The sequence below is a fragment of the Pseudopipra pipra genome, chromosome 3 (genome assembly GCF_036250125.1).
Source record: "Pseudopipra pipra isolate bDixPip1 chromosome 3, bDixPip1.hap1, whole genome shotgun sequence".
Lineage (NCBI taxonomy): Eukaryota > Metazoa > Chordata > Aves > Passeriformes > Pipridae > Pseudopipra > Pseudopipra pipra.
Window position 1 is genome coordinate 55441509 of NC_087551.1, and position 26067 is coordinate 55467575.

The 26067-nt window shown below is 39.6% G+C and overlaps 1 protein-coding gene across 6 annotated transcripts in view; it reads right to left on the minus strand.

The window, feature by feature from the left end:
- The window catches only part of AIG1 (androgen induced 1), a 121906-nt gene extending 96063 nt beyond the window's left edge, over positions 1 to 25843 (minus strand). Inside the window, exon 1 of one of the 6 annotated variants that reach the window (XR_010429208.1) lies at positions 25475 to 25808. Coding sequence is in view for 4 of the 6 variants with exons in the window: in XM_064649293.1 (XP_064505363.1) it covers positions 25475 to 25615 (141 nt within the window). In the remaining 2 variants the exon portion in view is untranslated. Of the gene's footprint in view, positions 1 to 25474 lie in introns of all 6 variants that reach the window. The other 5 variants (XR_010429209.1, XM_064649293.1, XM_064649290.1 and 2 more) reach the window with 5 other exon arrangements.
- Positions 25844 to 26067: the final 224 nt, after the last annotated feature.

A 26067-nucleotide genomic window follows, 5' to 3' on the forward strand; every position in this document is an offset into this window, starting at 1 on the left:
TTTAAAACATTACTTGAGAGTATAAGGACATTGCTCCAAGTAAATGTATCTGACACTACTGTCTGATTTTATGTAATTCTGATCTTCAGGACACATACTCGTTTCCCAAAACACTTAGTAAATAAATGCATTCTAGTATTCTGCCCTATTCCTCACAATACAAAAAACCTAGTTACATAAATAACATTCATGAATGGTGGCAGTTTCTGGGCGAATCCCATTTATTTCTGATTTGGCAGTAGCCCATTGCAGTACGAGGCACAGACACCACTGCAACAGAAAAAGGATCTCTCCAGCCCAAACCATCTGTAACTACGCAAAATGAAACTTCTCAGGGGAGTCCCAGAGCAAAGCTGCTGACCAGCCCTATCAGCATGCCTGTCTTGAGACATCCAGTTCTGACTAACAGTGAGATCAGGTCACGTTCAGCCTGTAGCTTTGCATCAGCCAAGAATCCTGGCTCAGAGACGCACTACAAATTTTACATGACATAGCCTGAGCAGGGCACTGGACCCCTCCACCCCTCTATCATGAAAGCAAGGCCAACTACTCAATGCAGAGCTGAAATGAGTTCAACCTGGACTCAGACTGAGCTCCACCACGGGAGGCTGTTTCTGTTTACATTCAGGAAAGTTCAGTTTGAATTATACCTGTATCCACCAGCAGGTTCAGGCACAACATCGCACAGGATTTTTAGACATCTGGTTCCTAACATGGAAATCACAGCTCTCACAAAACACTAATTTCCAAGGAGCAGCCTCTCCTGCAAGGCACATACATGCAGAACTTCAGTTACTTCAGTCAATTTCTTGTGTGAGATGAGTGCTCACAGCTTGAAGCCCTGAGAGGGGCTTTAAGGAGTCCAGCATTTACCTTTTGGGACTGCTTACTCTAACACACAGTGGAAGATAAATTCTTGGTATCAACTTTTATGCAATATCAAAGTATATAACTTGCTGAGGGATGCATCTTCTACACCCATTTCAACCCAAAATGAGCTTCAAGGACAATTCATGTCTTCAAGAAGACATACATTAGTGACAATGTCAAAGGGTACAATGCCCACCCTTCCTGTTAAGTTGTGCTAGTGTAGCAGAGAGCCCACAGATGTTTTTGGACACTTATAACGAGGTTCCAGTCTTCTGCCTATATTTCACCAGGAAATCTATTTGCTAAAATAATTTATCTGGAGCAAGAAACAGGAATGAGAAACCAGGACTACTTCCTTCTGTCCCATCCTTCTACACACAGCACACAAACTGGGGAGCCACTTTTCTAAGTACAAATCTTTGTGAATGCTCAGTCTACTATTTTGCTGTTAAAATAATTGTTTTTCTTGGTCAGAAAACCAATATATTTTACAGGTCTCACTGCAGAGATCATATGTATCACATTTCTTCATGCATTACTGAAACGTCAAGGAAAACACATGCCAGACATGTTTTTCAAGTTCCACCTGTCTTCAGGTTACCTTGTTCTTCCCACTCCACTGAAGGGAAGAAGCACAAGTGAACTCCGGGCATATCCAAAGCTTTGTATTATTCTGCTGTCAAGACCAGACCATTTGACTTCCTCATTTCTATTTATAAACACAGTTAGATATTACATTTAGCCATGAAGACTGTCAAAACAGATAATGTATTATGTCTCACTGAATTACAAACTGGCTGAGTGCCTAGCCTTTTGACTGTGAAGGTCCACTCCATTACAGCTTCAGCAATGTCTTCTATCCACTTCAAAAAAGTTTTGAAAAGCAGACAACTGTGAAATTACTTTATGGATCATATAAATTGTACTTGTTAATTCTTCTATTGGTTACCTGCAATTATTGTTTACTAGTTCTGATGCCAATTTAGGAAGAATAATACTTCACTGGAAAACCTAACTGAGATACCGCTCAGCAGTAATCTCTCACAGTATCCACGTGGATGTGTGTTAACTTATTCTGCTGGAACTTGTTCTCTGATAAATTGTTTTTGTTACGTGTCTAGGGAGTGCATGTGCATCCACAGTACGATCAAAATTAATATTACATTTCAAAGAACCGAGTCCTTAGTGAAGTAGCAGTTACAACACAGTGATTGTTTTTATGAGGAACATGAAATTTTATTTGACTCAGTGAAAGCATTGCTTGTATCTGCTTCCAAAATATCCAACGCAGAAAGCAAAAAACAAGGTAGTAGAACCTACAACAAGTATGGCAAATGGAATACAGGTAAGACAACACCTTCTTTTGAGAGGAAAATACTGAAACAAAACAATAACCCAGAAAATGCACACTGATTCCAAATTAAAATGCCACAGCTTGTCTTTATATGAAATTGTATTTGCTAATCTTTTGGAGGAAAATAAAAATTAAATACTGCTTTGGTTTAGAAAAAGCTTGACCTCCAGTCATCAACTTGCATACATGCAGTAACTAAAGTAAAAGCACACTGCTTCCCTAGGAGGGGATTTCTTTTAAAGAGGTAGGGGTTTTCCAGCTATGGATGTAGTCAAAAATTGTATTGCATTTAAAAGCAAAATATGACATAGTATTGCAATACAGTAGTATTATAATTAATATAAAACTACAACTTCCAGAATTTCATATCTATATTTAAAACACCAGTACCAATGCTAAGGTCAGCACATCAATACACAGTCAATTTGAAAAGCAAACATAAAAAACCTACAGCAGAAATGGTCATACTTTAACCAACGTTTATCGACCTTGTATGCTAAACTGTTTAAAGTGTTTAAGTGTTTAAAAATAAACACTTGAAGAAAAGCACAAAGATCAGTGTTTACAGAGTCATAGTGCTGTCTACTCTCTTATATGGATCTGAATCATGGGTCATCTACCACCACCACCTGTGACTCCTAGAATGCTTCCATCAATGCTGCCTCCATACAATCCTAAACATCCACTGGTCAGATTATGTGACTAACACGTCTGTTCTAGAACAAGCAGCAATCATAAGCATTGAGGCCATGTTGCTGAGAACACAGCTGCACTGGACAGGGCACATCTCAAGGATGAAGGACCACCGCCTCCCTAAGATCGTGCTCTATGGTGAACTTGCCACTGGCTGCCACAAGAGAGGAGCCCTGAAGAGGAGATACAAAGACTCCCTGAAACAACATCTCAGCCTTGGCCATATTGATCACCATAACTGGTCTACTCTGGCCTCCAATCGGGAGGTCTGGAGACACACCATCTATAACGCTGCTGATGCTTTTGAGAAAGCACACAGGATGACTCTTGAGGAGAAAAGACAACGCAGAAAGAATCGTGCCTTGCAGAATTTACCACCTAAGGAGTCTTTCTGCTGTGCCTTTTGCAATGGGACATGCCTGTCTCATATTGGCCTTTTTAGCCACCAGCGCGCTTGTGTCAAATGTGGGTAGAGACCTTTCCCAAATCTTCGTCTGCGAAGCCCAGTCATGATGATGATGCTAAACTGTTACCTGTCTTCTCATGACATCTATATTGTGTCTTTAGCTTAGAAAAATTAATCATTTTGCATATCACAGTATTACAACAGCATTATAATTGCCTCTCTACAAACATTTTCATACTCTTAATTTGTTTTTTGCCATTACTACTTCCCAGGTTTTCAGACTGAAGATGGAGAGAATATTAGAGGTACTCTTGCCTCTCTAAACAACTACTCAAGAAATCAGAGAAGGAATGTGAAAGGATCTCACATACTTCAGTCTAGGTTTGCTTTCCCTTAACAGCACTTGATCAAATAAATGCAAAATAAATTTGCATTTATTTTGCTGCTAGATGCAGAGACAACCAGCTTCAGATGGGACTTATTCTTTGGTATTATCAGACCTTTATGATCTTTACAGAAACTTGAAACAGATCAAAGACAAGATCTGTTTATTTCTTCTCTATCTCTTATTTAAATGATTCTAAATGTCATACAGAGAGGGTGTTTTGTGAGGAACTGTCATAAACCAGACTAAATGGTATCACTGCACATTACTTGGCAGTATAAACTGATTGTATATTGTAATATTTCTATCAAGCTATAAATTTTTTTAAACCCAACAGAAAATCATGAAGCAGATACCAATAAATTGCTGACTGTATTTAATAAAATCTGTCTCAGTCCTCAAAACCAGTACAGTCTGCTTCCCTCTTTTAAATTCTTTACTCTTGTTAACGGTAATCTTTCTTAAAGAACTAATAAAGAGGTTGTTCATATAGGTCAATGCATTTATTTAGATCAAAGAGAGGAGTAAGATTCACAACAGAGATGTTATCTATCAGTGGCCGTTTCATAAGAAGGCAAAATAGTGCATCTGTTAACTTCACTGTTGCATAATAGCACAGGAGGAGCAACCAAGAGCAAAGCAGGCAAATCCACAGCAATTTACTGCTTTGTAACCCAAACCAGTACTTTAAATTCAGCTTAAAAAAATATAGGAAACATAGTGTAGCTGAACAAAACAAAAACAAAAGAAATTTCTTTGTGGCAAGATGTACTTAGTAAGCAGACTGCTACGTTCTGCACGACTTGCCATTTTTGGATGAAGCCTCTGGTGAAGAAAACTGCAGAGAAATAAGGCCTAAGGCATTGTTGCCACTTGAGCACTGCAAAAACGTCACACTGAACGCAACCGCCTAGTCAACCACAGGCAGAAGAAAGGATTCTGGTATTCTGGAATGTAACCAGACTTGTAACCAAAACCAAGTAACAAAATGGCAAACACTTCCCCTAAAGAAATAAAAGCACATTTTTTGCTACAGTCCTTATTTTTTATTATACTAGAAAATGGTGAATATGATGGTGCATTTATTTTAGTTCTGCTAGATAATTATCATGATTGGTCAGGCTGGAATATGCTAAAATATCTCCAAGCAGAATTCTGGAGTTTTAACTATATAAAGGATCTTACTTTAAATGTGTTACGTATGTAAAGACAAGTTTAAACCAACACATTATGTATTTAAATAACATACTGAACAAATGAAACGTTTTCTGTAGTAAGTAAAACCAGATTTAGTGTTTCTTTTCACCATGCTCTACAAGATTTTAGAGGTCGTAGATATTATCCTCCCACACCTCATTGTTATTCGCAGGTGAGTAGGAGGAAAACCAGCTTTCCTACATTTTAACTCCCAGCTGGTTTGTCACTGAATTGATTTCTCTTCATTCTGTGTGAATGAAATAGTTATTGAACTAACCTAATGAATAACAGGAAGAAATGCTTTCTCTGCATCTGCAGAGAAGAACAGCATTGTCAAAAAAAGTTCATCATCATGGTAATACCGAAGCAAACTCTAATTCTGGTGCTTAACCGTTACCTTTAGTAGCTCCATGGTGTGGCTCCTCTTAAAACTTCAACAGCACATCCTTCATCTAGATTTAGTAACAAGAACTACTGAAAAATCTGGATGTGCAGTACACGCTGATAAAGCATCTGAAAACATGCTGTATTAGGATACATGATAGATTATGAGTGTGTTACATTTTCACACATCTAGCAAACAAGATTATCACCAGTGAGATCCCTAGCAGACAATGTAATTGAGCAGTTCTGTACAACATGAGATGGACGTGTAACTGTAGAAGAGTAGAGGTTTCCAACTTAGTCAGGACAAAGTCCTAGGAAACCTGGGTCAGTGTTGAGCATGATCTCACCACGGGGTTGGACTACATGACCTCATGGCTTACCTTCTAACTTGAGCGATCCTATGATTACATCAAACCTGAGGTTTCATGTTTGGGAAAGTGCTTAATCTCATCAAGGACTGTGAAATCTCTTCCTTGTTTGCAAAAGACTCATATCTTTTGAATGACTCCAGCTGATCACACAATTTTAGACACTTCTGAACTGTTTTCACAATTTACTGAAGAACTTTTCCTGTGATCATTGAAGGTTTAATCTTCCCATGAGGAAAATGGTGAACAGAAGCTGTAGCAATAGTACTTGGTTTTGTACAAGTGTCTCCCTGTTGGTAAGACTTCAAATGTGTTACTCAACTTGGAGGGAAAAAAAGGAGTCAGGGGAAACAGACCAACTGGAATTTGAGCTTAAAATTGTATATTAGACTATCACTGACTAATAGGTACTCAGTAGCATCTGGTTGCTATTTTACATGCTTATATAGAAACAACAACAAAAAAATCAAACCCTATCCAAATTGTGTCACCCATGTAAATCTGGAGATCATTCTGTGGTTGCGAGATCTGCAACCTGACAGGCTCAATTCATCCATTAGAAGAGAAGCTATTGTGCATGTTTAGGCATGCATCTGTTACTGATACTCAGAAAGAGCAAAGCCAAGTACCTGGTTCTTTCATTGCCATTTTCTGTCTAAACAGGTCAGGAAGCTCTTACATAGACACTTGCATACCAATACTGCCTCTTAAACCTCTCTGATGACTGTTTCTATCTCCAAGAAACCAAAAGACATTGAAATCAATAGTTTTGTCTTTTACATGTAATTTTACAGTCCACTGTTTCCCAGTCATACTAAGAATTCTTACTCTCACCCTGTGTCCAACTTTTGGTCCAAATTAAAGGGATGCTATCCATTCTTTGGTGAGGTCCTCATGGAACCTTTTTCCTGGATCCTTCTAAGTCTTGGTGTCAGCAAACTAACACCAACTCAGCTTTTAACCAAGATGCACAATATTGATAAAAAATTATCACTTCAGTATCAGCAAGGCAAGTTGCATGCGAAATGCAGCACTAATGTACTTTCTTGAAAAGACTTATTAAAGTTTTGCAGGTAGTCTTTCCAATGGCTAATGGTATATTATGAAAGGGCTTATCAAATGGGGGGAATATTTTAAGGACCTGCATTCCCATAGGTTGTTGTTCACATCTGTGTGCAATATAGACAAGACACTAACAAACTAGGATGAAATTTTAACTTTGTCAAGTCTTCTGTCAATTAAAATGGAGAAGGTAAGATATAAATGCAATCACAGTTATTTTCTCTGTTGCTGGTAAAGACTGAAATCAAAGACTGTCTTGGGATATTGGAGTCTTCCAGTTTAACACCTTAGACATGTACACTCCTCAAAAGGAGTCTACCATTTCTCACCATTGCTCCTTAAAACTAGAGACAGAACTCTGAATCTTAATGCCTGTTTATGGACCATAATTACATTTATTGTGGCCTGCAGAGATAAATTCAGATAGAAGAGAGAACAAGAACAAGGAGACTGTGGCAGGAGGATTGTTGCTACCCTTCCCCTGACAACAAATTCTCCTTTATGTAGCCTACATATACTCCACAAACAAAATTCAGCCATTCTCATTATATGTGCTATTTTGGTTTTTTCTCTCCTTTACTTAGCCCTGTAGAAAATTCTGGATAGATCTCACAAGTATGCAATGTTCTTTGAGCTTTCTACTTGTGCTGGTTTTGGGCGGGATAGAGTTAATCTCCTTCATAGTAGCTAGTATGGGACTATGTTTTGTATTTGTGCTGAAAAGTGTTGATAAGAGATGTTTTCATTATCACTGAGCAGTGCTGGCACCAAGTCTTTTTCTACCGCTTACACCACCCCACCAGCAAGGAGGCTGGGGGCACACAAGAACTTCAGAGGGGACACAGCTGGAACAGCTGATTCCAACAGACCAAAGGGATATTCCACACCCTATGGCATCGATTTCATCATATAAAGCTGAGGGAAGACGGGTTTGTTCAGAGTGATGGCGTTTGTCTTCCCATGTAACTGTGACTCATGATGGAGTCCTGCTTTCCTGAAGATTGATGAACACCTGCCTGCCCAGGCACAGTGGTGAACAAATTCCTTGTTTTGCTTTGCTTATGTGTATGGCTTTTGCTTTTCTTACTGAACTGTCTTTATCTCAACCCACGAGTTTTCTCACTTTTACTCTCCTGATTCTCTCCCCCATCCCACCATTCCCAGGGGGAATGAGCAAGCGGCAGCATGGTGCTCTGTTGCTGGCCAGGGTTAAATCATGACAGTACTCCACTACTGCTGGTGGTTACCTTACTTTAACTGCAGCAAAGTTTCTGAAAAAAAATCATTTTTCTAAGCATATGTGGCATGAAATGAATATGCAAAGTCTACATGAAGGACTTTCAGGTAAGTTGCAGTGAAGGGCCATAACTAATCTCTGTATGTACTGTTAGGTAAAATTACACTGCTGTTTTGTGGGGGCTTTTATTACTTTTTTACTTGATGTTCAGAACATCTAATAAAATATCCTACACATTAAGACAATAAGTATTCTGTAGTGAAGTTAAATAATATTGTATTACTGGTTTATTTGAAGAAACTGAAGAAAAATTACAGCTAGTATTTCAGCAGTCTCTACAACCATTTAACATTTACAGCTCTGACTTTAAATGAAACTGAAAAGGAAACTTACTAGAACTCATAGCACAAGGCACAAAGCAGTGGAAAATCGTATTTTATTTTATCTCATGACATCATCCAGTGAAGCAAGAATAGCTAAATTTTACTGCCACATTTTATAGATAAAGTGAAGCCCAGAGAATTTACTAACTCTCCTATGATGACATCTTAAAACTCAGGACATTCTGAAAGGAGAAGACAGTCAAAACTCTTGACTGAACAAGACTCATTAAATAATCCTTTTGACTTTGACAGAAGACAGTTGGCAGAAATTCTTCAGAATTTGATTATCTCCCTCCTTTACAGACTTCTGTGAATGGTCATAGTTAAATATAGACCCACACATTTCCAACTAAACACCATTTACATCTTTCTCTTGCTGATAAAGCAATGCCCATATGAGAAGTCTATCATGGAAAAAAAATTATTTTCAGTCAGAGACCTTGGCAACAAGCAGAAAAATTTAAATGAGTGCTTCAGTTTGTCTGTTTACCAGATTAAACAGGTATTTCTAAATCACATCTGCTTCATAGAAGAAAGCCTTCATCCAGCCTAGGTCTAATTTTGTATGCCTTGAATCTTCAATCTCATCTGTGTCTAAAAATACAAAGTGAAGACAAGATATGAGCACTATCAAATGATAATGAGGTGCACTCATATTACTAAGATGCAAATGGCAACATGGTGCAAGATAGAGGCCTTAAAACTGGATGAAGAGTGCACAGAAATTCAAGCAGTAATGAAGCTATATCCTCATTTGGAAAAGAGTAGAACAATAAAACCAGCATAATTTCCAAAGTAAAATTGTCAGAAGCAAATCTGGACTATGATAAATCAAGAACATAAACACCTAAAAGTCTTTCACTGCCATGATTGTTTACTACTAATTAAGCAGATAATTTTTTCACACTCCATTTGCAGCAACATCTTCTGTTTGAAGTGTTGTAAAGATGATGTGTTTGTCCAACACAAACACTTGTAAATTTCACTTTTTGATGGTTCTACACTTTGATCAATTCAGTTCCTTTTATGACTTCAAGAAAACTGGCTTTTAGAGACTTATGCAATTTCCCAAGAACTGGCCATATTAAACACTTGATGACCACTAACTTTGTCTCTTTACATTGCTGTCCCATGACACAGTCAAGGCGAGATAAAAATAAAGCTGTGGAAAAGTCATATGAAGGATAAATACCAATATTACTTCCTTTTGTTGCTGTGGTTCTTTATAAAATACTTGGACACACCTGGTGAATGGAAAAGGTCTGAAGCACAGTTTGTTCACAGACCAACAAGAAAATGAAGAGGGAAGGAAGGACATTTATAATGGAAGTAAGTCTGACAGCTGCTACCTTCAAGTTCAAATAAGATTAATCACTTGGGATGTAGATTTTCAAATGATAAAAATTTGGAAGTCACTGTTACATGATTACAGATTAAAATGGCAGCCACTCTCAAAATTCTGTGTCTCTGGAAGCCATCTACTATGTTTAACTGGCATTCTGCAGAAGCAGATACACATTATCTGAGTGTAAAGAGTAAAGGTAGCCTTCCAGTGCCGGGGCCAGCATAGGATGAACCAAGCAGTAGCACAGAGTAAAAAGCTGACACCAAAACTAACTCTCTGGTTCTATAAGTTATTAGAGTTTGTTCATGCCTTTTTAATATTTTTCTAACAGAAAACTTTACAGCTTTAGATTTTCTTTTTAGACTATTTGCTTTAATTAAGTCAAAGAGCTTTTTAGGCCACATAGCTGAAGGAGATACTTGGGAATTATTCAGAAAATACTAATTTCAAGGTCTGGGATGGGAATGTGAAAAGTGCATGCGTAACAAAACATGCTTGGAAAACATTTTTGTGAGAAAAAGAGTAAGCCATAAGCCCTTATTCCCCCCATAGAAAAGTGTTAATTAATGAGATAACTGAAAACCATAAACATATAAATATACATTAAAAAAAAAATAAACCCTAAAGGAGATTGTGAATTGACTTGACACATTCCACTTCACTACACGAATGCAATACTTTTTGTTGTGTATGCCACATTCTCCTTTCTTTTATAATCATAAGTACATACACACATAGTCTCTCTTACATATCACTAAACCTTTTGGCCAGGATTGGCATTGCCTTTTGTCCTGAAAAAAGGTGGTGCGCTCCACAGCTATGAAAGCTGAACCTCCTCATGGGCTGTCCCAGCTGGACACCAGGGGCTGCCTTTACAAGCAGGGAGAGGAAGACATGCAATCCAACTGCTGCCATGAAGGTAGGTGCCCATGAACCAGGCAGCAGGCTGCCTGTAGACCGGGCTACAGGATCAGGAATCTGCCCCCGAGGGAGCTGCACGCCTCTGCCTTCAGGCCAAGTCTCACCGGCAGGCCACCCCTCCAGCATTGTGCCAACCAGCAACTACAGCAGCAACAAAACAGGGCCGCAACACAAAAGCCAGTGGTACGTAGGCTTAAGCATTTACATAACCACAGGCTACAAAACACGCTAAAAATAAGGGCACACACAAAATTCAGGATCAGGAAGGTTGTCAGAACAATGCATTCCTCTCCAAAGCACACGCGCAGCCACCTCAGCCCAGCTTTTGAGATGGATCCTTCAGGCAGAAGGGCCCAGATCAGGAAATCAGGGACTTGATCCATGAGGATCTGGGACTGTCAAAATACTGATACTTCTTTGCAATCTCCTTCACTGCAACTCACTGATCCCTTATGAGTTTTCAAATAAATAATGAATACTGGGAGAAAAAACTGTCCAGCACAGTGAACCAATAATCCACGGACATGAAACGCATTCTGTGTTTCTCTCCCCATTCAACTCTGCAGCTACATGAAGACAGTAGCACAGTAAACAAGCCTCCTCCTCCTCAACACACTTCAACTCATTCTTCCCACACACAGCTGCCACTATCATGCATATTTCAAAGCCTCCATCTGGGCTTGACAACTGTACCTTCTTTTCTTCCAGCCAACAGAAATACACGTCCTACTCAAACAGCCATGGATGATATTGCACTGTTTTTTTCAGAAAAGAAGCTGTTCCACAAGTAGGTCATGTGGGTGGAAGCCTCCATGCTAACCTACATGTTTCACCGGGTAGGTTAGAGCTACCCTACATTCACTTTTCCCTCTTTCCAGCTAGAAACTATCTGCAGGCAGCATGTGAAGATCTGTGGTACTTGTCCAGGCTGCTGAATGCCTGGTTCTTCTGCATAAACACCTACTGCTCGCACAGGGATTGACTTCACAGTATACACACAGCAGGTTCAACATTTCCCAGAGATTCTTCATTTATGTCACATATGTTACACAATGCAGGTACACCTCCCTCTGTCCAGAAATATGTCCATAATTTCCACAGCTGTTGCAGACTGAGGATGCCCTGAACTCAGCATGCACAGGAACAGATCTCCAGTTTGAGGCCTCATCTTTTTCTCCTAAAGTCAACTCTCCCTGATGGAGCTATGCCTGTTGATGTTCTGCTGCAGCAATCACCCACTCTGCACCTACAGCAGCAACCTACGTTCTACCATTTAAATAGCTCTGTCTCTTCCCTTCTCTCTCATCAGCAGCCTGGACTCAGCTCACCCTTCCTGTATCATCAAATGCTCCCTTCTACATCCCCCATGTAAACACACACTCTCCTGTTCTGCTGCAGTTGGGTAGGCACAGGTTGAGGACAGCGCCTGTTGCAACACCAGTAAGGGCTGAAGCCAACCTAGGCTATGGTTTGTATCTTGGAGAGCAGAAGAAGGTGGGGCCAAACCGGGAACCAAAGTGGAGTCGGGCTGCTCCTTCTCCAGCAAGGGGTAGAACCTTCATTCATACCTCATGGCAATGTCCATAGTTTCCCATCTCTTTGTGCATAGCAGCAGCAGCAAATGAGTCACCAGGTGAGACAGGGCACACTAGAGGTGATGTTTGATAATCTGGGCAGAGCAGGTTGAATAGCCAGTCTGAACTCCAGCCCCACCCCATCCTGTAAAAAACCTCAAAGGCTGAATAGGAGTAATCTATCCGCAGCCTTTGCCCCACGAATCACCTTCTGAACCACCCGAGATTAACAATGTTTTAACATACAGGTTACACAACTAAGGTAATTCCTTAAGGATTTTAATTACTATATGTTCAGCCAATTTTAGTGTCTTGTCTGCTGAGCTTGCATTTGGTTTAAATCATACCTCTCCACAGACAGCGTGAAGCTTAGTTAGCTAATATTTCCCAAGTGCTTTGAGATCTTGTAATAAAAGATGCAATGGCTATACAAAGCAATTTTACTCTTAACAACATACTATCTATCAAGATTTGTTGATTTCATCAGAAGATCTCCATCTATGTGTGTACTGCTTTTTTCTTGGCATAAGGAGGACAAAGGAGATGGTACAAAAATAAGTATCCATAAAGAGAACAAACAAGATTGATCATTGAAAATAGGCACTCTTCAGCTGCTTATACTATTAATCTATGCTTTCTTTTGGGAAGACCACCAAAGAGAAAAACTGCAAGGCAAACTCCAGTGGAAAGATACTTTCTACCCAGAGTTCTCATCCATTTTAGGTCATATGAAAAAAGATGTGGCCTAGATCTTCTGCCACTCTGCAGGCACTACCTGTCTTCCTACTTAAACAGCATTTCCGACAAACTGAGATATGGCCTTAATTCTCCTTAAGCTGATCATACAGGTTTAAAATTTTTTCTTTGATATTTATCATAGTGCTTCAGAGGTCACCCAGGCATTTTATGCAGACTGTTGGTACACTTAATCATTTCAGTGTCTTCCTGCAGTAAATCAGAAGACATTATATTAATAAAAGATGGGTCTGTTCCAGGTCTGATTCTGAATGCTGAATTCCCATCTATGTGGCTTAAAAGGAGTCCTTTAAAAAGGTCAGTTTACCCTACGGAATTCTGAATATCAAGGATATGTCTTCTCTTACAGAAGATATATACCCTTGAGACGAGCACGAAGACGCTGGAGTTACTCAGAATGAGAGCTCGAGGCTGTCTGCATCACGACCCAGCCAAAGAGACCTTGTCTGAAAACACACCCCTGAGATACAGGCACACTATGCAAATAAGTACCCTGTAAAACATGTTTACCTCCATCACTACACTTCTTTGTCTGGCAACCACTGTTTAGTCACATTCACTGAGCAAAAAGGACCCAAGACAGGCAAAATACAAGGTCTAAAAGGGAAAAAGACTGGTCAGAAGAGGACTTTGCTTGTACCATGTTATTATGATTTGGTTATTTCTTCAAAATATTTATTAATCCCTGTAATCAGGTTGTACCTAATTTAAAAAAAAAGGGAGGGAAAAAAAGATTAAACAGTTGTTCAGTTGTTTTCTGAACTTGCTTTATCACATCCTCTTCTCTCAATTTTATATTTCAAACTCAAGTTTGCATTCACTATCTCACACACTGCATGTACAATTCCTACAAAATAAGGATAACCTTTACGACTAAGTTACAACTTCCAGTGTTATGTTGCTTTTGTAACATTGGTCTGGCCCTTGCTAAAGGAAAATTAAACAAGTTTTCAATTAATACAGCTGAGAAAGTATTTCTGAATAACAATTTCTCACTGCAGTGGCTGTTTCCTTTGCAATGGAACTTTGTCTGAGTATCGTAATGAAGACAATCAAATGTCTTGTTTTCACTAGATCAGTCCAACTGCAATGAAACCATGAATTTGAAATACTTTTTTAAAATTTTTCTTTTTCCTCACAAGAAATTGCAAGATTGACTTTTTCTTCCCATCTGGAACAAATTTGTAATTTCTAAATTTACAATCACACCAGAAGAGACATTAAAAAAAATCCACAATAAACCCCCTTCAATATTTTATGTCTTATCTTGCAACATGCTGAAAACTCACATATTTCTAACTTGCATGCATGATATGGATGCTGAGTATCACCCAGAACTGGAAGTCTGACCTCAACTCCTGTGCAGAAAACATGTGGGTAATACAGAGAAAATACTTACCACTGGCTGTCAAAAGTAATGTCAAAATATCTCTGTAGATCAAGAACTTTGCAAGATCCACAGACCTTTTGTGACATTTTATCAGGAGGCAGTTGGGAGCATTGATTCCAACTATGTGCCACACATTGCAGTAGGGCCGGACACCCTGCAAGAAGTGGCATCAAGACCAAAGTGCTCCCATCATAACACCACACCCTGACTGCTGCCCAGCCCTGTGCTGGGCACATGAAAGCTAACCAGGCAGGATACAGACTCTAGGTGGGTCGTATGTTGAGCATTCCTTGTTCCAGACATCACTTGACTATTTGGCTGACATATCTTAAAAGATATTCTTGACTCTAAACCACCTAGACCAGTCAGAATTTTATTTGCATTTTAGCAACCAGATTTTACACTTCTGGCTTTGTATGTGTTCACTGGACATGTGTTCAGCCGTGCTACTGGCTGGATGTCGGGGCATGGAGCCATGGCAGACTACTCTATACCTGGTAACCCCTAACAAAAATGAATATAATTCCATATAGGTTGAGGAGAAAGTTACCACTGTGAAATGCATATTTCTCTCTTTCCTTACTCCTAAATTCCACCAAGTGTGTTTGCATGCAGTCCACCCACACAATCAAGGTATAAGTACTTATATATGTTCACATGAAAAAAAGAAGTTTCTTCTATTAATCCCAGTAATAGCTGAAAAGCTAAGCAATGTTCAAAAATATTTTTGTTTATCTCACTGAACGTAGTAGATTTCAAACCTCATGATGACAGTTATGAAACAGGTTTTCTTATTAGCAAATATAAAATACAATTCAAAACATTTCAGCATCTCATTTAAAATAAGTACATTGCAAAAAAAGAAAAAGATAGAAAATGTCTGAATAAATACTGATTGCTGATTCTGTACATAATTTTGATTCCTCAAGTTAAACATCAGTTTTTATCAAGGACCTGCTTCTGAATTGGAAATTCTATCATAAAAAAATTCAATGGCAGGTTACCAAAAAATGGCAATATTTTAATACCATAATAAACATTAGGATCATGATCCATTATGCTTAACACTTACGGGGTTTTTTTCCCTGCAACCAGGATGCTTAAAAACTTGTTCAAAAACAGAAAGCAAAGCTAAGAGTCTTATGTAACAGCATCATTTCAAAACTGGTTTATTTCAGGCCACACCACACTAAGATTAAGTTTTTCTGATGGAAGATGGATTATTCTTTATTGGTTTGGGTCTACACAAGGTACTTCAAAAACACAAGAGAACTGAGTAGAACACTGAGTAGGTCTGGTATTTGGGAAGGTCAGGATGAGGATGCAGAAGAATATATGAGAGGGTGAATGCAATGGGAGAAAAGACAGTATGTGTGAATGGTGGGGAAAGAGTGTAAGGAGTACGTGGGATAAGAAATGCATCACTTGACAGGAAAACACAGGCTTCTGGAAGAGGACTGGGTGTGCAATTGGAAGTGGGATGCAGAGCTGAAAGATCTAGGAGACTGTGCCGGGTAATAAGATATTAGAAAAAATGCGGAAAGAGATATTGCACAGGTGGATTCCTATAAGGAAAAAAGGGCAGAAAATATACAGATAACTGACAGCAACCCTCAACTGAAGAACCTGACAGAGTGATGAGGGGCATGAATGGATCACGGCAAAGTGGCAGCACTTTCATTCACAAAGCCAGCAGTGGATGAACAGAATCATCCCTTACATACCCTTAAAGGCATTCATATTTTGCTTGTATGCTGCAGGTTGAATTTTAAGATCAAGAAGTTCAGATCCCACTGGCCCAAATACCCAAAGTAACAAGAGGTCCCTCCACCCTTTCCCAAAATACATCCTCATAAAATAAATTTCATCAACTCAACCTTGTAATTAATGGGGACCAAAACAGCTTTGAATTATTTTGGCAACATCATTTTAGTAGCTTCTGCCCCAAACCATCAGAAAAAGAAAATAAACCTTACCCTGAAATGACATATGATTTAATAGCATAGAATATAATCTCTGGAAAAACAGAGCTATTTAGCTTCTGAAATTATACTGGCATTGACTCAAGGTGATTTGAATACTAATCTTCTATAACAGTATGTTAGAATTAGAGACATCGTTAGCTTTCTAATAAATACAGGAATATCCCACTCTAGCCATGGTAGGTCATGAGACAGCCGACCCAAAAGCTTTCTACTCTCTCTAGTTCTCTACAGTTCTTTGACACCAAAAAACTTAAAGAGCATCTGGTATCTCAAACCACTGTAATCTTCTATCCATGATTTATTAACTGGTCACCAAAACTGACTTAAGTAGTAGCAGGCCAATTTACTCTTAGATGTGCATAGTATATGGAGAAGGCTATGGAACAGAGTAGTTCTTATGAACATTTTGGTATTTTCAAATTATGTGCAGAATAAGTAAATACCTGTTATTTCAAACATGTACACAAAGATGCGTATACACCTCCAAACACCCCAAAATGCTTTCAGCCTCCTGAATTTCCACTTTAAAACTACAGTAATGTGCAACATTTCCACACAGCACAGGTTCCCTTCATGACTCATGCATTCTTGGGACTCACTTCCTGGGACCTACAGGAATGCAGACAATTGTCTAATGCACACACAAATTCGCAGTCCTTGGAATACAGTTATAACAAGTAAACTCACATCAAGAAAGTTTTCACTGCATGGAGTTTCAATTTGGTTGTAAGCTTAAGTGAACAGCACATGGAGACCTCTGCATCTGTCAGTGCACATAACTTCTAACTAGGCACAAAGCTTTGTAAGCACCCTCTGCTGAGACGAAGCGCGCTAAGCCAAACATGTACGTGCAGAGAAGTGGTGCCATGACACCAGCGTGGGGGGTTGTGTGGGGAGACTGTGTGGGTGCCTGGGAGGAAGAAATGAGAGAGGACAAGAAAGGGGAGGAAGTCTAGGGGACTTCCATATGCTGGTTTAGCTGAGAAACACCAGCCACCTTGTATCTCCACCCATTGCTTTCCCTCAGTTTGTCCTCACACCTGGCAGTCAAATACCTAAATACCAGCTTGTCACAACACAAGACTGCATGGTGCACTCTCTCACCTACACACCCCAGGCACAAATTCCTGTCATATACAGGATCTTCTTTTTCTCTCTCACTTCCCTACTTGCTTTCTTTACGCAGCTGAGCCTGCTCAAGCACTGGCCATAAATAACTCGCATCTCCTCTAGGGTCAAGGCCCTATTGCAATGCCTCAGGATCACACAGACCCTAGCCTCAACATTAGCTGTATGAAATGCTTCCACCACTTCAGGCACATGCTTTTAAAGCATCTCACAGGGAAAACATCCCTTTTGTATTCTTGCATTTTATCAACTCATATAGCAGCATTTAAAGGCAGCAGTTTCTTTTTCTTCCTTTTGCGTCTGATCAAGTACATTTAGAAACATATGCCACCTGTGGTCTGCATGTGTAACTCCCACTCCTGCTGACTTCTAATATTAGCAATAATAATAAATAACAAATGGTTACTTATGTGCTGCCTGGACCAGAAGGCTTCAAGACACCTGATAAAATATATGCAAATACAGGGGGGAAAAAAGTAAATTTACCCTCAGGTACACAAAGCACTAGGCTTAAAAAAATATACAAATACAGACAAGCACTGACCGAAACCAAAAATGAGCCAATCAATCCCTAACAGATTAAAATGTAAACTCTCAGCTAAGTCCCTCCCTGCACAATCTGCTCAAACAGTCTGAAGAGCCTAGCAGTATTTGTAGAGGTAAGATGAAACCTCATAAATTGTTTCACTCAAACTAATTAATTGAAAAAACTCACACGCCTTGTGCCTTGATTTACAAGTAAGGAAGGAAGGAACGAAGGATTTTATATCCTGTTCTTCTACACATTCTACTCTAGTTTATCAGGACACCTAATATTCAGCTAGGAAAAATGCAGCAGTACTGGTTTTGTTTTAAGTTACACTGCAGAGTCCTTAAGCACTTTGAAACAACTAACCTGACAGACAACTGCGGCAAAAATACCTGAACCATGTCAGCTGCACACAGATCTAAGTGGAAATTATTACATAATTGCACCTTCTGGCATATCTGTTTGGAAAACCTACTGTAAGTTGGATGTTTGCAAGGGCAGTGGCAAGAAAAGATGTTCAGGCAATGAAACTAGAGGCATTCAAATGTTGCATTCAAACTCTCAAGGGAAAATGGCATGGACTTACCAAAGTTGCCAGAAGGAGCCTTCATACAAACAAAAATCAGGTTCTGATTTTCCTCTAGCATTTCATATGAGCTTAACCTGTTTCCGACCAAAATCTCTAAAATCTGTAGTATACTGAAAAAAAACACCACCACCACAACACCACAACCACCCCCAAAAACCCCCCAAAAAAATAAAAAAAATAAAAGGTTTATAAATTTTAACTTGCTTTAGTTTCCTCCTATCTGAAAAGCCTGGAAGTTTTACTTTAGCTTCCAACTGACTTTGTTTTTTCTTCAGACTTCAGTTAACTTTTCCATCCACTAAACACAGCTTTTTCAGTGGCAGCATATTTAACTATGCCGAGTTGAAAAAATCTTGCATCATACATAGTAAGAGTAATGGAACAAAGCCTGTAAGGCTTTGAAGACCAATAACATATTCATAGCTTTGGAAAATATGGTATGGGGAGAATGCAATTATTCAAATAAATGCAGGCAAATAAGGCAAAATTTGAAAAAGCTTTCATTGGAAGGAAGAAGCTTTTTATATTCACCGTTTCAAAGAGTTGGTCTACAAATAAGTCAACTGCTGATTTTGTTTCTACCTCATATGCCAGATATACACCTGCACATGCAAGGTGAGAAGACCAGGCCTCAGATTTGGACACTTTCCAAAAAGACCCCTACATTGAGGGTAATTTCATGTTTTTCATGTATGTATTGAAAACAATAACATCACTTTTGTTTCAAATATAAAAATATTCAATGTGAACTTCTTACCAATATTTGTTTCACTCTTGAATTCTGCAGAAATCATACAAACCTGCCAGTGGTGGTCATCTTTTTCACATTTACTGACTGGAATTGTATTAGCAATTACGACTCCAAAGACAAGGAATTTTCCACCCAGGTCAAGCTCTGTCCAATATCAGTCTATATTAAAGTGGCACAGTTAGAAAAATGTTTTCTAAATATTGCATTAGGATAGGCAGGCACTCACAATTCGAATTATCAGGTACAAAACATAAGGTCAAAAAGACATTGATTAAATAATTTTTATATACATATATTCACAACAAATGAGGACAGCTCAGAACCCTGACTTTGACTTCAGCAAAGAACACTAATGCAGAACACTAGAGATGTTGTCCTTGTTTAAACTAATTGTTTAAAATATTTACCAATTTTGCCATATGGAGGTATGTAAGACTATCTGAGTTATCCTTTCCACTACAATTAAATTGTAAAGAAAATAACAACATATATAAATAGTATTTTTTTCAAAGGGTAATGGAAGACTACTAAACCAACTTCTTGAAGTTCTCATCATTTGAAACTATTCTGACAAAACTCTAAAGACTTTACACTAGTTTAAAACACAGCACAGTTATCCAACACTTATATACTCCAAGTTATAAAACAGTATTACTGACATTAGTTAAATCTATCATCAGAGAAAGTGATCCCAATTTCTCCTCTCTTCCACCATTCTCCTTTACCCTGCCTACTCTATTGCCAACACAAATATTTCAAGACAGCCATAACTTTCCTGAGAATTCCCAAATGAAATGTACAACATATTTAAGTACAATTGTAAAATAAAGGCATGCTAATGCAATGTGAAAACGGAACTCTTCAATGTAGTGCTCAAATTCCACTCAATTTGTAATAGCGCTACCAACAGCAAATGGAAAACACAGGTCTATGAATAGGAAATGGTGACACTGTTACCTTTTTATTACTGCATCAACAGCACTATGTATTTCTGCTCCTCTGACATGTTTACAGCCTGAGAGTGAAAAAGAAAGCTCTAAAACACACACATAAAAGGCTCCCCTATGTATATTGTTGCCTGTTCTCTCAAATACATTAAGCATCATTAAGAAACCTCACCTTGTTATTTCCAAAAAAGCAATGCCTTTCTTTCTCTGTAAACTGATAAACACTCCATTGGTTGTATTCTCTGTTATAGTAAGACCACAGAGATGTTTAGATATGGTGATGAATTACCTCTGGGAATAATACATAATAATATTTTACATTCTGAAATTTTTTCACCCAAAAGCCATAAAACACTTGAGTATCAAGGTAACTTTACAGTTGATGAAAAAGGAAAGCAGAAGGTGAAATTTATTTTTCTAAAGGAAATCCTATAAAAGAGTCATAGTTATATTCCAGAGAGTATGGATTGTGTTTTTATCTTTGTTCTGTTTGTGGTAAGTTCGACCCACACAGTTAGCAATTAAACTTGCTCAATTACAGGATACTGCACCAATGGCACAGTTCGTTATTCCTTAATTATGAATCTCTTGGCCTGTCATATTTTCTGGTCATTTTATTTCCTATCAGCTTGACTAAATCCAAATTAGGCACAAATCATAAAAAATTTTAGCCCTGCTTTGTTAAGCTGCTATCTTTGTTTGTTGTATAGTAACTGTATCTCACAAAATTTAATAACTAAGACTATACTAATTTATTTAATAAATAAATAAATAAATAAATGATAGACCTACCAACTCTAGTTTCTAGTCCTATTGATAACATGCCCCTCTGAAATTTTTCAAAGACAAGGAACTGACTAAGTTATGATGACTTATTTGAAGTTAATTAAACTAAATCTAAAGACATTTTCTGCAAAACAAATACAACATGTACTGGCAAAAAAAATGTGCTGGGAACAGGCCACATACCCATTTTTTGTAGAAGTCAATCTGCCAGACAACGTATAATAGTTCATACACACACATCCTGCTATTTCTTTCAGAAGAATAATAACAACAGTGTAAGGTCAGGCAGATTTATATATGAGCAAAATCAATTCCTCTATAGCTTTGGCTGCCCTGAATCAAGTCATAGGAATATGACTTGATTAACATTCTGATATTCAAAATAGGACCATTAATCATAATCATTAAACATAACACTTGAGACTGTTTCCAAAAATCTGGCCTTGCTTTTTGCCTCTGTAACTACCCTGTTCAGCTGACCAGAGAGACCTTAAGATTATAAAAAAACAAAACCAAAACACCAGAAATTTGTTAATGCATGCTTATGTATGTGCACTACTATCTTGGTAGTCACATCCTTATTCTTTAAGGAATAAGGTTTCCAGAGAAACTTCCAGAATGCTATTTAGCCCAGCACTCCCCTTACTAAGGATGTACCTACTTATTTCAACTCTAAGCTGCTTTTTTGCTATTTATCACACATGCACATATGTAAAATGTAGAACAGGTCTTCTTTTGGCACCCACAAGCTCCACTTTATTCCAGAACCTAAATTCTGTTTATTTTTGCCTCCTCTCACAGCAACAGTAAGAGATCCAAGAGAAACTGAAGAACAAAATGCAATAGCAAGGATCTTGGCCTTTTAGACAAGTCGGTGCAATGGATTCCTCAACAAATGTGTCTGTATAAAGACAGGTGTGTGACTGCAGTGTACGCAGGGTGACCTAGTTATCTTGAATTCAAGATACCTTTAATTCAGCTACCTCAAGTACCTACAAAATTGAGTAGGGAAAAATATGGAGGTAGCTGACAAACTTGTTGCAAAGAATCATATCGTAGTGGCATAATTTTCAGCTTAACTTAATTTTCAGCTAAGAGGCTCAACAATGAATTTATGGGTTGTGGCACAGGACAGTGAAGTCTTGCAGCATTCCACTACTAAAGCATAAAATGGTGAATCTGAGGTTAACAAAGGTAGCTATGTAAGAAATACATTATCTCTTGAAATATTCCATCTGAATCCAGTTCTTTGCTGGAACTAATCGGGAACTAATTTCGGGGCTTGGTTTGAGTTGTGAGGTTAAATGAAAGCAACGTACTGTAGTTTTGAAGTAGCCTAAATGTTCAATTCAATAATTTCATCTGCTGGGCCCACCAAGTGATTCTGGCAGCAACTCTTTCTCTCTTCATACCTTAGTTTTCCACTCTATACATGACAAAAAAAAATACCGCTCTCTTTTCTGAAGTGTTTTGGTACTAGGCAGATATTTTTACCATCTTTTGAATAAGCAGGATAAGAACCTAGCACCTCTACATATCGAGGAGAAAGTCTGGAGAAATTACTATTAGTAGCAACAGTGAGGAGCATTCTCAGTGTACTGTCAAAACATACTGCCTGTACATTGCTTCGTAAACCAGAAAAATACTTCATTGACACAGGTGTTTTAGGCAGTCTTGCCACCACATTGGAAACTGCAAAAAGTTGAGTCAGTCATCAGAATGACAGAAGTCAAAAGAAGTCATCTGTTGCACTTGTTTTCTTTCCTCCTTCAGGGACAGGAGAAATTAAGCATTAACGCTGGCATCCAAGACAACATTACTTAGGTATAAACATCCAAAACACTTTGGATAGACAAGGACCTTACAGTCTTTAACTCTGTATGAAACAGCTTCCTTACAATGCTCAACTTCTGCGAACTGTGTGAGGGCTCCAAGTCTTCTGTTCAGATCAATGCATACACTTAGAATGATTTACTGTCTTGTGTTTTAGAGTCCAAACTACTAATTTTTCATAATTTGATTCAAAAGTATATTACCTGCAGATAACTGTAAATCATTTCACATAGCATCTCTGGAAAGTCAGATATGTAAAACTCCAAGAGATTAATGGATGTTGAGACTGGAAAGGAATGTCCCTTTAAAAACAGACAAATGGGAAAAAAATCCAAATTACTTTTCAGATTCAAGTCATAAACTGACTTTTCTCAAAAACTAGTAGCAGTTTTCGGAAACAGAAGAAACTTTTACGTGCTTCTGTGATGTCAAAGATGAAATCTCTGTTTGTGGAGGTACAATCTGTAGCAAGAACACGTCTGCCAAGACTCTGGCATTGATGATATTTCGTCTAGACAGCCTTTGAATGTGACTGACACCGGAACACTGCACATGGTTGAGGAAACTGAAACTTATGGAAGAGCTTTTTAAGACTTAATCAACATAAAGTATTTTGGAAATGTGCCTAACATCGTCCAACCATGCCTCCTGGTATCCTCCTCAGGAACGTAACAGTTTCTGTTTCTTGAAGTTTCCCAGTTGTCCCAGGGGACAGGAAGATAGATTTGCTTAGATAAGATGCTACAGGGCCATTTGGACCTAAGGAAATACTGTCAGCAAATGGAGAGGTCTATGTGCTGGTTAGTCACTGAGAAACGCATCCAAACGATTGAATTCTGTGTAATTTTGAAGAAGACTGTAAGAAATTGCTAACCTTTTTTCAACTACTGACTATGAGAAACACATGACAACTATTAGCTAAAGAACAGAAAGTACTAGCTGCAGCTGCTAACTCTTCTAGGTATTTCAGAAAGCACTACAAATTTACCTTGACCTTTTAGGCCTTGAAAGAAGTAGCCTGAACCATGTACATGCTTTGATGGGTAAATCCACATGAACTGCCTCAGACAGCAGGGTGTAATTTTTGGGAAATGATGACTATTATTTACTGTAAAATTTTCACTGTATGACAACCTTGGTTCACTCAAGCAACTGTAAGGGCTAGGAGAAAAGAGAAAAAGGTGAAAGAGACTCAAAGAGAAGATTATCAGCTTTTAATTTTAACTTCCAATTCAACTGTCACTAAAGTCAACAGCTCCCTCCTAACTTACTGGGATTTCATGCTAACTTCTATCAACCAATATTACAGACAGCACTGTCTAGCAGCCCAAAAGCAAAAAAAAAGAAGATATTCTAGTTTGCCTTCCAGAAAAACATAAAACCTTAAGACACGAGTTTTCTACAGTTGCAGTAAAAGCAGTAGATATTGCTGTGGATCCTCAGAGATCCATCACAATTTTGCATCCACAAAAAAATTTATTCTGACTAAATGAAAAATATGGTAGATGTTTCTTCTCTGCAAATAAAATATGGATCTCAGTTAACTTTAACTAATTCCTGATACAGAAATTTGCAGACTTGACTTGCCTGGTTACTGGTGTTTGAATTTGATCTCCAAGCCCACAAACTCAACCTATTGACTCAATATGAAGCACACAGGCAACAGCAGCAGTACTTGACAATCTGAGATGAAGGTCTGAGAGAGGTGTTATTTACTGGGAAGTACTGAAATACTTGCATTTGGGGACTTTTCTGCGACTCAGTAGGAACTGCATAAGTTTTCACCTAATTACACTGTGAATACAAAGAAAAAATATTTTGATCTAGGTACTAGGTTTAGGTTTGCTATCATATTCCTCCAGAAATCAAGTTTCTCCTCCCATCTCCTCTCTTCTTCCTCCTGTCCCCTCTTCTCCCACCTGCATTAAGGGAATACTTACTGTGGAGGCAGCAAGCAGAGGAACCTCAGGGAAAAAATAGCCCCTGCCTAGCACCTGGCATTTTCCAGTAGGCCAGCATGCCAGTTACTCTGCCATATATGGACCCTTATGAAGAAATATCATGAAATGAGGCCTCTTTTATTTCATAGGCTCGTTTATGGATGTGCAACCAAAACTAACTGGATCAGGCAAGTTGGAGTTGTCCGGCATTTTCTGTGTCACTGACGCACCTGTCAGGGATGGATTCCTCAAAAGGGCCAAAGGGAGCAAGGCATGTTTTTTTTATTTTGACAGCACGCAGGAGCTAGATGCTGGACTAGCAGGTTCTGGTGTTCACTGTCATCCATTAGAAAAGGCGAAGCACACCACCAGCACTGGGGTGACGGGCCGCCAGGTGCACCTTCCCCACGGCCGCTCACGCACTGCAGCCCCTCAGCTTTGTCCGTGCCTCTCTGCGTTCAAACCACTCGGCTCCGCGGTGCCCGGCTGGCTCCTCTCACGGCCAGCCCTGCAGCCCCAACATGTCGCCGCCCCGCTCTAAGGTCACCGCATGGCGCTGCCGTCGAGCGCCGGGGGCCGCGACGCGCCTGGGCCGCGGCCGCTCCGCGGGCAGCCCGACGAAGGGGGCAGGGCCACGGCCGCCGCCGGGGGCACTTACCAGGTCTATGAAGGTCAGAAATTTCCAGCTGCCTCCATAGGTCTGATGCGCGGGCATGTCAATGGCCTTGTAATTGCACAGGATGGAGCAATAGGATAGGAGGATGGCGGCACGCAGCACCTGGCACGGCACCAGCGCCATGTTTGCGGCGCGGGGTACACTTCCGCGTACCCGTGTCCTTGTCTGTGTCCCCCTGTGTGTGTCCGTGTGTCTGGGTGTACGTCCGTGTGTCCCTCTGTGTGTGTGTGTGTGCGCGCCGTGCGGGCGGGACTCGGAGCGCCCCCGCGGCCCGGCCGGGGCGGAGCGCAGGACCCGCGCTGTGCGGCGGCGGCGAGGGGCAGGGCAGGGGGGCCGCGGGGCCGGGCGGCGGGGCGGGCGGCGCTGCGGCAGCGGCCCGGCTGCCGGAGGAGCCGCAGCTCCGCGGCCGGGCCGGGCGGGAAGAGGCCGGGCCGTTTCCGAGAGAGCGGAGGGACGTGTGAGCACGAGCTATTTGCAGGACGCGGTTTCAAACACGAACTGCAGCGGGTCTGCAATTACGGGTTACAGTCGTAACTGCAAAGAGGAACGCTGCGGCTCTATGTGCCCCCGGGGCG